We start from the raw sequence: 15,523 nt of genomic DNA, 5'->3' as shown, positions 1-15,523 counted from the left end.
CAATTCGCTCGTTACCGATGTCGTCTCCTTTTTACTTTCCCGTACGTTGAGACAATCGGTTTCGTAGAAGTGATTTCCGTTAGACACGCGATAAGCGTACGGCGCGCGTATCGATCCATCGGTCGAGAGCCCCGAGAGGACAATCCGTCGAAAATCGCGCGCGCAAAATTATCACCGGCGGTGCACTTGACTCGCTTGTCATATCGCGCCGCGGCTGATATAAGCATCGATCCATCGATGCCCGACATGCCATTCCGACGTTGAACGGCCTACGGGCGCGCGCGCACATCTCAGCGCGCACATCGACTCCGATTTCCACGATCTATAGTGGTAATGTCATCTCTCTGTAACGTCATCCCCGACGCGCAGAGATTCACCTGGCCTTTAACTCCCGCATCTGATATCCAATGACAATATCTCTCCCTGCGCGTCTCTCTCTCTCTCTCTCTCTCTTCCTTCTCTTGCTTGTGTGTACACACACACACACACACACACATACACATACACATACATACATACATACACAGAAACACATATATACATACCGCGAAGAGACCTCGATCGTTCATCGATTCAAGTGGCGGGCACGTTTACGCTCTCGAGACTGTTTAACGCGAGCGTGAATGCACGTCTCTTGTGCTTACGTTATGCAATTCAGTGAGTGGAAATTCGTAGGGGTGAAGTGCACTCGTTTCTTCCGCGATTTGAATTGTACGCCAGTCTTCTCTCCGAATTAAACACGCGGTGCTGCGTATTACAAGTGCTAAAATCAGATCTGTAAATATCGATAAGAATTTTTCGAAGGATACATGCAATACGCTTTCAATACGGATATGGATATGCTTTCGTTTCTGTAGTGCGTTTCATCGCACAGTATATATATAATTTATAAAATTCGGCGAATATTACGTAATTTGTGTGTACAACAAAGAGAATAATATTAATGGTACGATTTTCTTTCGTGATTCGCGTTGAATGCGGGATCCCGTTTTTCACGCAGATTGTGCAAGTGCGCGCGCAAAGCAATATGCTCATATTTATTTATATAGTCGCACTCTGTAGCTTACTGTGTGTGTATGCTCTCGTGTATGTGTACGTATGTGCCTGACCGCCGCATCGTGAATCAGCGCGCGCAATAGGAGCATATTGTGCGTTTTTGTTTCTCTCTGTTCATCCATTCATTGGCTGTACAAAAAAAAAATTTAACGCTTTGCGAGATATATATATATATATATATCGTCGTGAATATCGTTTGCGTCGTCACAAATTATCGGGAAATTAAGCGCGAGTCTCGCTCATGTCCGTTTCGCTCATCCGTTCCTAATTAATTATAAGTACGAGCTCATTAACTCCGCATGTAATCATTCCAACGATTCGAGTTAATTTGACACGATGCTCGTTATCACCCGAGCGTCTATTATAATCGTCGGAGAGAGTATAAACGGAGACAGTTTCACTTTATTATCGACGATATTGTCGCAATAATATTTGTCATTAATATCGATGATTCACGTCTCTATTTCATCACGAATCGAAACTACTCATTTCTTAAGAAAAAATAATATCTCGATATTAAGATTCCAGTAAAATCTAATAAAAACGAATGAAAATTACGTTTTTAACTTTTTCAGCTTCTCCGAGAGTGTAATTCTTTCCCCCCCCCCCTCCCCTTTTTTTTATAACGTAAGCGATTTTGATTAGCGGTCGCAAATCCCACCCCCGTCCAAAGGTCGCACTTGATCGCATAAACTGCGCAGTTGCGGTTGAGTGTCATACGCGCCTTTACGGCCCCGGTAGTGTGCGTGGCCTCTCACTCTCTCCCTCGTCGAGATCTCATTGCTACACGCTCTATCCAAGATTGCGTCGCGCGCGGCGCAAAAATGCACTTGCGTCTTCCAAGCGCGGGACGAGTCGCCCTCGTCTATCAAATGCCATAAGGCACGTAATGCCAAATATCTCGATTTAAGAAGAATGTACGCGATATATCTTATAGAAAGAAAATTATTTACATCTATCTAATTTCGATAAGAAGTAGTAATTTTACGTCTCGGGTTTGAATAATTTTTTTGTTTTGTTTTATCGTTTATATATGTATATAATTTTAATTTCGTCCAAAATGTTATCAATCGCATCGATCTCCCTTATATAACGAATGTTTGAAAAATATATTATTCACGTCGAGTAGACTGGACTCGTGGTGTATCCGGTGACTGGAAACGCATGATTGCAGTAAATATTGGCGTTCGAAACGGAGCTCGCTCTCTCGCGATGTCCGAGGAGCAGACAATGTATTGTCACGCTGCCCGCGCGCGCGGCGCATACACACCCCACCCCCCACCCCGGAGTAAATCGACTACCCTCACCCAAGCCGCTTTATTTCTCGCCACGAGAGTTGCGCGCGCACGTGTCCCCACCGTTCGACCAATCGACCGCGCGAGCGGAGCGGAGGAAGGGAAGAGCCGGTTGTGCTGCCGCGAGGCAGAACGTGCGGACCGAGTGACTGCGAAAGCACAGAATCATTACCACGCCAGACCTCGAAGAGTACAGACGTGTTTCTCGTTACTCTGAGCTCAGTCGAGATCTCGTGTCGCTCGTATAGTAGTTTATTATACCGCCTTCGTCTCTCTCGTCGTACTCTTGTTTTCGGCGCGCCCCGATTTTTTTTTACACGCGTGTGATATATCGCGCCAAAGAGGACCACGGAGTTCGCATGTCGCTGACCCGTCACCCGGTGTTATCGTCGCTCGTTGTCGCCGATATCGGAAAGATTCCATCTCGTGTCAATTTCGCACGCGTCTTCGAGCTCACGTGACGGCTCGCGCGACCACGGTCGACCCTCCTCTCTGTCTATGTGTTATACTCTTGCGAGTGAGACGTGAAATCAACTGGTGCGGCTATCGGACAACTGTGGGGAGAGGACATTGAACGCTCCGTGCTGCGACAAGAGAGCGTCCGCTTTTGACTTTCTTCGAGGTGAGGACTCGCGCGACACGCGCTCTTTGCAAAGTTCCGCGGGAAGGGAGACAGTTTCGTATCTCGCGATATTCTCATCGAGTGACCAAGAGCGCGAGGGCGCGAAAGTGATCGGTACTCTCGAGACGCGCAGACAACGCGTAGGTAGTTTCCTCGAACGAAAGGAGATTGCTCCGATTATCGGTCGCGCGAGAAAAATAGAATAGAATAACGACTCTTTCTCCCGGTCTCAACGCATACCGTATAAACACTGGGGGCTACTGCGTGCGCGCACCACGTGCGATCCACTACGATGAACGTTGAATGCGTGCGTGCGCCGGTGAACTGAACGGACACGTGCGGCATCTAATACGCGTTCTAAAACGCGCCGCGCGATTCGGTGTGAGAACTATATATAGATAGATATCGTTCGAGACTCTAAACGCGATCGAGGTGCGCGAGGAGAGTGTACAGTGATCTCAACCACGAACATTGCTTGCTTTCGTTGCAGTGCGCCGTTGCAAGGCGAAGCAGGGGACACGCGGGCTTTCAACGACAACTCGGGGTGCGTTTACCTGCGCCTACGATCGAGGAAGAGAAAAGAGAAAGCAAAGAAAGCACCTTAACCATGGCGATACCATTCTTCTTGCCCGGCGATGACAACGATGAGGGGACGCGAGCGGAGGAGCAGCTGATGCTGCAGCTATACGTAACTCTGCACAATGCCCTCCGGAGCAGGAACGCCCACCATCCGTCGCGAAATCGTGAGTTGTACGAATTTCTAAGATTTATGCACTTGAGCGTCTCGTTCTACCTCGGGATATACCCGTATCGCAAATTTTCACGATGAGCGATTTGAGTCAGACGAAATGTGAGAGGAAAATACTGAGAAAGAAAAAAAAAGAGAGAATAACCGACAGTCGACTTGTCGTGTGCTTGAAACTGCGGACAACTCGACTCCGAGGTTAGTAGCGAAGTGATTGTTGATAATTGATTGGCTGTCGTATGTATACATCTGATTATTAATGCTTTAACGCATAAATTCTATCACATGTCGAGGCATTATAGGAAATGCGTATATCCGTAAATTTATTAATGATACTGTATGTAAATAAAGAGAAAGAGAGAGAGAGAGAGAGGGAGAGAGAGTAAGATTGATGCGATTTTATTAAATTTATTATACATAAAATAATAATGTTTTTGGATAATTAAGATTAAAAATTAGACCAAGATAATTTTGATTAAAAAATTACAAAATTGAAAAAAAAATTACAAAATTGTATATGAAAATTATAAAAATATAGTTTGTGTTTGTGATAGCTCGTTGCGGATAGTATATAGATATAGGACAAAATTTATTTCTTTCTGCTAGTTGAAAAAGCATGATGGAAATCGAGAGCAATGACACGAAAGAGAATTTGCCATTTCCTGATATTTTTGAGAGCGATTATCATAAAACTAGAAATTATCGATGCGAATCCCTTGTATCCCTTGACGTATCTATCGATTGCGTGACGCAATTGTTATGGAAATAAAGCGTGTGCCATTCTCGTTTATAATAATTGTATTCTTGTAGATTATAAATTAATAAGCGAAGTAAGATGTAGCAACGTAAGAAATAAGATATAAGAAATATACCTTTTTTTTTTTTTTTTTTTGTAAAAATGTCACAATTACGATTGTTCAATAAATATCTAAATTGTAAAAAACAAAACAATCCCTTGATTTCTTTCATGACGATTTCGTAAGTAACGCGAACTTACCAGTTTCGCTAAAGCTACCAATTTCGTTAAAGCTACTGGTTGTTATGATGTTATCTAAAACATTAAAATTATCCGAGTACCAAGGCTATTAAATTGCCAAAGTTATCAGAACGAGAATAGCGCAGCGAGAACGGTCGATAACATCTCGGACAGAATTCTGGAGTGCAACACGTGGTTGTGGCGGAACAATTCGGAGCAGCGCAAGAAATATGGGAGGGACCCACACGTGTGACATTTTAATTTCTACGCCCAGCGTGATTAATTTCTTACGCGTTGAGAATAATTCATAGAGAGGTTGTTTCGAAAAATATAATATTTGTTAAAAATATATTTGTACATCGTAAGGACTTGCGTTCTCGTGAAATTTATGTTAAAAATGATCGATTGAAGAGGCGATATTAAAATTACGTATATTTTTCGTCTCATAGATAAATAAAATTTAAAATGTGTCAAGAGAAAGCGTTATACAATTATATACTCACTGAGAATATGAAACCATCTTTTCTTCTATCTGTTCTGTGTTTTCGAGAAACTTCGTGTTTTTCGCCATGTGTTGCACCACATTGACGAAAATTACATTGACCCGGGTCATTGTCCTTGTCGTGAATCACGGTCGAAATATTTTGTTCGGTCCATTCCAGGTAGCGAGATCTCTAGACACCTTGACTTTCAACTTTGTGCGATGCCTCGGGCGTACGTCTTTGACGTCACTCTAGATAAAAATTACAGGATAGCTTCGAGCATTATCCTCGCGATAGTAATATCCTGGTATTATTTTTTTTTCACGCATGTTACATCATGTTGCGGATATAGCAATATTATTCTCACAGCAATATCATAATTTTGCTTTTATATTTCACTTTTATATTTTACTTTTATATTTCTGTGTTCATATAAATTGTATTTTGTGATATAATGAAAGTTTGTGATATTTTTTAACATAAAATATAACAGTTCAATAAAAAGATCATTCTTTTGTATTAACGAAAATCTATATGTGTCTATTATGATATTTAATTCTTGTTATGTCAATATAAATCATTTTTTTTTTTTTTTTGACGTTTCAATGTTTCATTATTTTTGATTGAAAAGAGAGAGTGTGCTGATCAAATAACTTCTATAGAAATAGATACTGCAATACACTTAGCTCATAAATATGTCCCATACCTGCAATTGCAAATTTCGTATCGAAAAATCGCTTACAGATCTATTTGATGATACGAGGAGGCATCCACTCGCGAAATCGCGATGGTTCATATTCGGCGCACGATAAAATTCAGCTTTACGAGAGTGCAGTACGAGAGGGGGGACTACACGCGAATAGAACAGATGTAATGTGGGTGTAGAGCATCGCGAGTGTGAAACAGAAAGAGAGAAAGAGAGTATGGCAGACGATGTCCGGCCATGACCCTGCCCCGCTAGTCGTGCCTCCTTTACGAAGGAAAGAGAGGAGGCCAGAAGAGCGAGGAGGATCGGTGATGCGAGGGAGATACGAGAGAAGGAAAAAGAAAGAGAAAGATCGCTGGTCAGTCGCAGCACACGCACTAAAACGCGCTATAAAACGCGCAGCCGATGCTGCGACGAAACCCGAATCTCGGATGTCGATCGTGCCGGCGCATCTCATAAAAAGATTGCGGCTATCAATCGCAAGTGCGTGACATCATCGATTGCTCTCTCTCTCTCTCTCTCTCTCTCTCTCTCTCTCTCTCTCTCTCTCTCTCTCTCTCTCTCTCTCTTCCTCTGTTTCGTTTTTTTTCTCTCTTTGCGCCTCGCCGCTCTGTTAAATTAAGTAGAAAATCCGCAAAAGAATTGACGCTCGATTCTCGTTAAAGTCGCGCGATTTTTTATTCCCGAATAAAAATATTATTATAATGTACATCGATCAGTGTATGTGTAGAAGATTGCTGCCGACCGATCGGCTTGCTAAAAATGATAAATCTCTAACATTGGAAGCTTCTAAATCAAGCAGCATCGTGATTGAAAAAATTTATCGACGGATGACGGACGACAAACGTAACAAAATTTGCTTGCTTCATTTAATTGCAGTTTGATAATCGTGATTGAAAAAATTTCTGTCTAGACTATATACGTTACGTGATAATATATATCGTTTCGGTGCATTAAAAATATATTGAGAGAATGAGGTAGAGATATTACGAGTGCGCTTACCGCACATTACACTTGGCGGCTATTCGAATCGCGTCGTTAATAAATATCGTTTGTACAACGAATAATTTATGGAGATTTGATCTTTCGCGACCGTGATGGATAATGTAATCCGCGAATAAATCCCCCGCTTCATTATATAATATATTTTATTGCATTTTGCTCGCTGTGCGAATAAAGCTGTACGTCAGGTAGAACGTAATTATGTCCCACGGACAATAATCAAATCTTCAATCGTAATGCATCGTTTTAATGCGAACACACGCTACTCTGATTTTGCCAAGCGCGTTATTTCCATTTACCGATAAAATCGTGAAAATTCAAAAACGTTGTCATTTGATTTACGAATATCAAAAGTTTATCTCCGATTTACTCTATTTATCAGACAGGATTTATTCTCTCAATCTCTACAACAAAATATAATTATCTATAATTAATCTGTCAATATATAATTAATCCATCAATCATTTCGAAATAATTATTGAAAAAATACCGGGACAGAATATATATGTATATATTGTATTATATGTATATACATCTCGTTTTTTTACATTCTCAAAGATCGAAAGTGACGAAATTCATAAAATATAAAATCTTTAGAAGAGACAAACATAGTATAGCCAAAATATATAAAAAAAAAAAAAAAAAAAAAAAAAAATAGCATGCTCTTCAAGTATATCTAAACACGTATAAAGAACAATTTGACACAATGTGTCTTGCATTTATATTGGATTACGTAGTCGACGCATTGAACCTCGGGATTCATCCTTGCGCGCGTTTAAATCACACGTTACGATGCTCGCGGCCCATTATTTCACGAACGGAAATAGTGCTTCTCGGGCCCGCGCACACGAGGGTCAATAACCATAGTTGCGGCGCTTTCGCGAGAGAAGATGCAGAATTGCCGCCGCGAGCACTCGCGCGGTTGCATCAAATCAGGGGCTGTTATTTATAGGAACAGCTGTTGGCAGTCCCCCGCGCGCGCAAAAGGCGCTCTTCTCTCGTAACACATTTGCAGAAAACTTTCCCCCTCGTGTCGTCGCGCGTGAGCGGCAAACGCATCGCGAAAGTGCGATGATCGTCGCGATTACCGAATATATTTTAAGATTGCCACGTCCTTGGTTGCCTTTTTAAGAGAAAGATACAATCAATCCGAACGTCGCTCATTCCGATGAATCGTTTACCTGGAATTTATCACGCTCGAGTGAACGTCAACTCGTTAACGCGAAGTACTCGAATATGCATGTACACAGTATACATTTATTATTCGCGCGAAATCGATTTTCAAAGAAATTCCCGAAACGCGACGCTGCGGGTTAAAAACGTGGCGTGTGATTCGACGTATCTCTCGCATTGTCTCCTCCTTGCGCCTCTTTCCCACAAACGAGGCTTGATAAGAGTCGAATCAAATGCGATCGGGATCGCACGCTCTAATCGGAGGAGTTTGATTTCTCGGTACGAGAAAGATCGGATGACGCTCGTGTAATGCGATACGCACTTGACACTGAACTTGATATTACGTTACTCTCTCTCTCTAGTAAATCCTCTTGTCGTAGCAGCTGCTCTTTCACAACTTTGGACCGGATGCCCATCCGTGCGCTAAAATCACACTTGAAACGACATTTCTCGAATAATTAATTTAGATTTAATTTAAATATATAATTAGAAATCGATAATTACATTAATGTTTTTTCGTCATCGACAAATCGAGCGTGAAAACCACGACGACTATGACTCGCTTGTTTTATCGAAGGATATCCCACTTAGAGTTTAGAGTAGCGGCAGACGGGCGATCGATGCTCGTCGGGATGAGAGAACAGTGACTGGAGAGTCTATAGACCTCATGAAATATTGAAAGGAATTCGTCATTGTAGATTGTCGGGTCTCTCCATCGCTTCCCGTCATTCATATATACTCGGCGAGAGCGACTGCTATTGACAGAATTCTTCAAAAATTCATCGCGTCCCTCACTCGGACGGAGATCCTCCGATTCTCTTCCCCGTTTCTCTCTCTCTCTCTCTCTCTCTCTCTCTCTCTCTCTCTCTCTCTCTTTCTTTCTCACGAATCGGTGATCCGTTATTGTCGGAAGTGTGTAAACCGCGCTTTATCTCGTCGCAAGGCAGACACACTCGAGGGCACGACGTCGCTTCTTTTTATCTATTCGCCCGTCGAGCTTATCGAATTTCTCTCTCTCTCTCTCTCTCTCTCTCTCTCTCTCTCTCTCCTGCTCTCCGTTTCTCCGTAGTTTTTCTCTCGGGGACGCCTCGTTAAACGTCGATAAATCAGCATACGCGCGAAAAGCAAACGATAATAAACGCGTGTTCTAGCGGTTTCCGGATCACGGACAAAAGTGGACGTTTAATTAATTGTCGATGCGGTCGTTGGTCGTTATGCAAGCGTCGCTGATCGAGATAAAAGAAGAATCATTGAAATACAGAACGTAATAATGCGGTTCAAAGTAATGGAATAGTAGCAAGAAATCAGTCTAGATTCTAGATCGCACTTTTTTCAGTTTCTAATTATTAACCGTGCGTCCGTTTTATGCGATTTTATAACGAGGTTTTACATCTGTTATTACAATTACATAAAGATAGTTAAAGGTGAATAATCCACGCGTTACGATATCCGTAATAGCGACGCATTAGAAATGTATAATCATATATTAATTCAGGAAAGTAAATGTAAAAATAGAAAGATGTTTCTTAACAAATTTTCCGTTTAACGTCCGAATGATTCTAATATAACGTACAAGTAACTCGTTTTTCACTCGCCTTTTTAGATCGTTTATGAATCATTTTGTAATCAACGCTCGTAAATGAGGCCGTTGCTCATATTCCGGCAAATGAATATTTATCTTCGACGGACGCGCATCTTTCCGGTTTGTTAATTCCCCAGCGCTGATTGAAGCAGTCAACAGGGCTCTTCGTTAATTTTGGTGTAATAGTACTAACTACCTGCATCGACATTAATAATTCATCGACGAGATAATATTCGCTCTCTTCACCGCGCAGTGTAAAATATTTTTACGGTCTCTTGAAGCCGCGCGTTTACGGTAGACCGGATCAGAGATAGGGGCACGCGTATTCACCGGCTCATGAAATTCGGCAGATCTTATCTACGCGAACCTTTTTCTTCTGCACCGCCGAGATTGCGCGCCGACTCGTATTATATATTTATCGCGGTCTGTCATCGAAATTTCATCGAGCGTGAAAGTCAAGTACGTATGCATTCAGTCCTTGCGATTCTTCGATGCGCGCCGCCGAACCAATTGTTTTTTCTTCCCCCCCCCCCCCCCTATTTCTTTACACGCCCTTAATCCTTTCAAATTGTTGCTTTCGTTCCTCGCTATCTCCATCGCGTCACAACTCGGTTACTTGTTAAAGTAACTTGAGACACGTACGCGAGTCACGATGAGAGAGACTCCCTCCTCCCGTACACTAATTAAAGTTGTTGGCGATTTTTAAAAATAACTTGAGGTTGTGGATGCGCAACGTTCGTTGACGTTATCTTCTACGTATTTTGATGAAATATAGCCAACCAAAGGTTCAGTCCTCTATCTGAAGACACCCGAATACCACGCTGATTAATGCGCTCGGCTCGCCCTTACGCGATCTTCGCACTCTGTGCTTCGCGAAACACATTTTTCGACAGTCGAAAATAAGCGTTCATTTACGCGCTGAAGAAGATGCGACGATAAACACTCACGGATATTCGAATTGATTCCGATTTTATTCGCGGTAAAATAATTCTTAATGTCATATATGTAAGAAATATATAATTTATTGAAAAATTTAAATTACATATTATCATTCGAATTACAAATTATTTAATGACAAGAAATATAAGAAGTTTTAATTTGTCGTTACGAGTGTGCGAAAAGGAATCGAGGGAAACGCGACGAGGCGAAAAAAATAGGAAACTGACAAGTGACATTTTATAAGAAGCACGAGCAGAATAAATAGTACTCTCTTTTATCGCTTTATCTTTTACCTTTATACATGAGTGATGAACTCGAATCAAGCCTCGCAAATTCAGAGACGACGAGGAGAACGGCACGATGGGGAAGGGAGACGAGGGAGGAAACCGTGACGGAGGGAACACGCGAAACGAACGGGCGATAAAAGAATGAGACAATCGCGAGGAAGTGCAACGGGCCCGTAGAATGGAAGAAGGATACTTTATTTAATTTTCGCGATTCACAAAACGCATCCTGCGCCGCACGTGTCCCGGAGCGCGTTTCGAGAAGCCGGGGCTGCGCCTTCGCATCGCAGATCGCTGCCTCTTCGGCGAATCGCCCTTCGCGGAATCGATTTCCGCTCTCTCGCGCGCGCGTTTGCCCGCTACAAAACTCGTCCGATTATTATTACCGAGTATTGGCGAAATAATGACGGTGGCCGGGGACGACCGTGTAGCGGCTAATAATCGTGATTGTTGCACCGGATCGAAATTGCGCTCGCTGCGTAAGGACGCTGCGTCCGGAGCGAACGAGCGAACGCGAACGGTCACAAATAAATATCAGGCTGAACGACGTTAAGAAAAACTCCAATACATCAGTTCTATATTTTCTCAAAGATAAAAAAAAAAAAAATTTGTTACGCTAAACTCACAACTTATTTTAATCCATTTCCGACATATTTTCATGATATCAATTTTATAAATATTGAATTTTGAAATATTGCACAATTGTCAAAGGAATAATTTAATCCCAAGTCAATCACGCATTAGGCAAGACAAATAGTTATTGGAAATGCCTAATATCGTTCGCGTTGTAATCGCGCGCGCGATTGACGCAACATTATTGCGATACGTATTTTCTTCCTTTTTTCTTTTGTCATTTAACATTTCGATTGCGCGATACCACGCGGGATAACGCGCCTGGTAATATTGTCGACTAAAATCGCCGATGGATAATGACGCCTCTTATTAATCAGTTATTACTAAACGCAATGTGCGCCGCGAATACGACAGATCGACCTTTCTGTTCGCCCCGCAATCGATCGACGATGCATCGCGTTATGTGTAACCTTTCGACCGGTGTACGCGCGCTTTCTGTATAATCCTTCTCGAAACGTGTAATATATTCAACATCGCAAGTTAAACATGAACCGAATACATAGTGAATCCGGGGCTTTTGTTTGAAGCATTTACCTTGCGAGTTATCATTTCTGTTTACGTAGTAAGAGTGTGAATTTACGCTTCTAATTTCATTCAATTGTAATTCTATCGAATGATATTTAAGGATATCTATATTTATGGACGATTAATCGTATCGTATACTTTGCCAAGTGAATGAAAATATTTCAGTTTATTGTTAGTCTTTCGCTATTTCAATATTCATTTTTTTTTTTTTTTTTTTTTTTTTGTTACGCTACAGCCATTGTATAATTTAATAATGAAATTTATAATCTCGTGAAATTAAATTTGATTACACAAGATTAATTCTTAAATAGCAACTGAGCGCAATTCTTGATAAAATGATTGATAAAATGGCGCGCTTAAGAGAACATCAATGAATAATTGGCTAGGAATCACGATCGATCCACGATAAGTTTGCGAAACGACGTAGTTATAACCACGTGCTCTCGCATCTGTCGCTCTCGCTGCTTCATTGTTCCGGAAAAGTATGTAAAAGAGTAGCGCGATAAAAAATAGCACTCGATTGCGACAATCGCACGCATACGCGCGAGAAGGAGCGCACGCGTAGAGAAGCGTACGGTGCAGCGGCCGCAGTGTATTTTACGCATTTCGTGTACGTATATACGCAATGCTGTGCAGCTCCGGCGGCCTTGAGAGAGGTTCTTTGTGCGTTCACTGCGCGCGTGCACGCTCGCGTACATACACCTACACAGTCGAAACTGGCTCGCGCCGTTACATGCATACACTGTAACAAGTTGCGTTGCACTTATGTACAAAGGGCGCTCCATGTGACTCACGTGTGCTCGCGTATGCTACTGTCTTCGTCTTTTTCTCTCTCTCTCTCTCTTTCTCGTTCCGTCCTATTGCATTTATCTGCGTTTCCCTCTCTCTTGTTCTCGTTCGTATATATACGTACATATATGGTATGTATGTAGGTATATGCCGCTTTTCTTTCTATTTTCTGTTTCTTTCTCTCTCTCCCTCTCTCTTTCTTTGTCAGTCAACGTCTCTATCCTTGGAGTGTGCACATAGCTCGAACCAGATATACACGCCAAAGTGCACACATGAAACTATGAAGAGTGCATGCGGGTGTTGGCCACGTGCGCGCTGCACTTTTTGCTCACGGGGCAACCTTCGCCTTTTATGCGTCGCGCGCACCAGCGCTGGAACTTTATTCCCTTTTCAGCGATTTGCTACGACGAGCTTTTCGGTATACGCCGTTGAACAAAGGTGACAAACGAAAAGCACGCGCGAAATCATTATGGGTTTTTCGTAAAGTGAAAATACTTTGTCAAGCTTTTCTTTGATAACGATGCTATCAGCCAGAAATGTGTAGTGAATCGATTCGCTCTCAAGGTTTGTTGCGTGTGATATATTTTATGAAATTCTAAGAGACACATTGTCTCGTTTTGAAAAAATAATTCATTTAATTATATTATTCCTATAAACTATCTTACTATCTAGATCAGTATGTCGTCCAATTGTTTTAGAATAATTTATTTTGTTGCATTATCGTTATAATACATTTGATGAATTATAATTGAAAATTTCATGTATTCCTAGAAAGATAATTTATCTTTGATAAAAATGTGGCACACCTCGATTAGCGATATCGTTTTCGATTAATTCTTTTACACTTTTTTACGAAATCTATTTGTACGCCCTATCGTTCCTCATAGATTTATAACTTTTGACGTTTGCGTGTTAGCCGATTAAATAAATTAGAAATCAATTTCCAAAGAGATATAAAGTCTCGCAGCTGAATTACAAATAACTATTGCCAATCTCTCCATCAGAAGCTATACATCAAGTCGTAATAATAAACATCGAGTTCGATTATTATAAATCTCTGTGCAAAGGTTCCAGCGCGTGCATTCTCACGCGGTCCACGTCGAGTGACATTTGGTTGGAAAAGCAAGTAGAAAGCAACGGGGCGTCGATGCCACGTATGTTTTGCAAGCGACGAAAAGTGCGGCCGGCTGTATCTCCTCTTTCTCTCTCTCTCTCTCTCTCTCTCTCTCTCTCTCTCTCTCTCTCTCTCTTTCTGTCGCGGATGCTGCAGCGCGCTCGACAAGCTATTGAAGATTCCGCGACTCCGGCGAGTGGCGGAGACTTTAATCGAGTGTAGCTGACGACGATGTGTGTGCCGTTGCACAAGTGAAAGAGCCTCGGGGCCTCTACTCGAAATGTCAAGGATGCAACCATGTGCGCGGTTACTTGCGAGAAAAGACTAGAGGGAGAGAGGGAGAGAAAAGAGAGGGATGCGCAGAGTCCATGAGACAATGGGCGACCGGGAGGCACCGTAGAATTGTTATTTTGTCACGCATGGAAATCTTCGACCACGTATTCGTGCATCCATCCATCGCGCGTAATGAAAAGTGGCCGTGTCTAAATGTTTCTAGAACCTTACAATACGGTAAGCAACGCGTAGTAGACGCTGCTTTCACTACGGATTCGTATGATGGGCTCTCAAGGTTGCACCGCGAGAACAGAGTAGCGTGATAATATCGCGCGATTCTGTTTCGTAACGCGCGACAAGTGTCTTCTCCGATGCTCCGTTATCTATAGGGAAGGAATAACGTCATCGGTTCGCGTGCGTTGATATATCTGACATGCAATCGTATCTGATATTGATTACACGAGATGAAGAAATATTTATTTATAATCAGCTATCTGTGTGATATTAAAGAATATTAGAATCCTCTTGTTCTCGAACTCGAGAAAACGACGTAGTTATCTAATAAATAAAACTACGTTAGTCGAGATGACGCGATAGTAAAGAGAAGAATATTATCTCGACGGGCAAATAAGCGACGACATAAGTACGCGGAGGAAAGCGTGTGTCACTCTTGGTAGCAGAAGAAGTGGCGGCGAGTCGAGACTTTATCGATGAGGACTGTTCTACGAAATCGTAGAGACGAGATAAAAAAAGGCGCGCGTACATATCCAGACACGAGACAGGCAGTCTGCCGCGAGACACGATAACGCACGTTTTCCAAGCATAGATAGTGATATATGTTTGTTCGAGCTCGCGGAGTTGAATCCATCTGATGCCTCTCGCTACGATATTGTTGACGTTTGTTGAATCATGAAGAGATGTTCTCGCGAATTTAAAAGTATCTTTCGTACCAAGGAAATTGAGCCTCGACATGTACAATCGCTTGTATCAGATTAGAGAGAGCACGATTAAATATATATATCATATTCCTTACAATATATTTTTATCTAGATATAAAATTATATATATATATGCGATTCAGAAGATTCTCTCTCGTGACATACAACAAATGTCGAAATTGCGAGGAGAAGGTTGTCGCGAGAATCACCCGTTAGAAATTTTAAAGCTATCATTACCCAACAATGTCGTTCTCGCCATACACGGACTGCATGTTTACCTCGCAGCGAGCACTTTGTGGTATTAAAACCTTATAAGCGAAGTAACTGTCTCAGCATGCTCCCGTCACCGGAATGGAAAGTCACTACTATTGTGTGACGTAATTTGCGTG

General features: G+C 42.0%; 1 protein-coding gene across 3 annotated transcripts in view; it reads left to right on the top strand.

Annotated features, from left to right (window-relative positions):
• The first annotated feature begins 265 nt into the window (after positions 1-265).
• LOC138935452 (uncharacterized) overlaps positions 266-15,523 on the top strand; it is a 30,480-nt gene continuing 15,222 nt past the window's right edge. The window contains exons 1-2 of one of the 3 annotated variants that reach the window (XM_070300032.1): positions 266-330; positions 3,464-3,716. In XM_070300032.1, coding sequence (XP_070156133.1) covers positions 3,581-3,716 — 136 coding nt within the window. In that variant the 5' untranslated portion in view covers positions 266-330; positions 3,464-3,580. Of the gene's footprint in view, positions 331-2,493; positions 3,717-15,523 lie in introns of those variants that run through there. The other 2 variants (XM_070300031.1, XR_011447246.1) reach the window with 2 other exon arrangements.

This window comes from Polyergus mexicanus, unplaced genomic scaffold (assembly GCF_030449975.1).
Source record: "Polyergus mexicanus isolate NDT 795.1 unplaced genomic scaffold, iyPolMexi1.0 SCAF_8, whole genome shotgun sequence".
NCBI lineage: Eukaryota > Metazoa > Arthropoda > Insecta > Hymenoptera > Formicidae > Polyergus > Polyergus mexicanus.
This window is presented reverse-complemented; position numbering and strand designations above follow the sequence as displayed.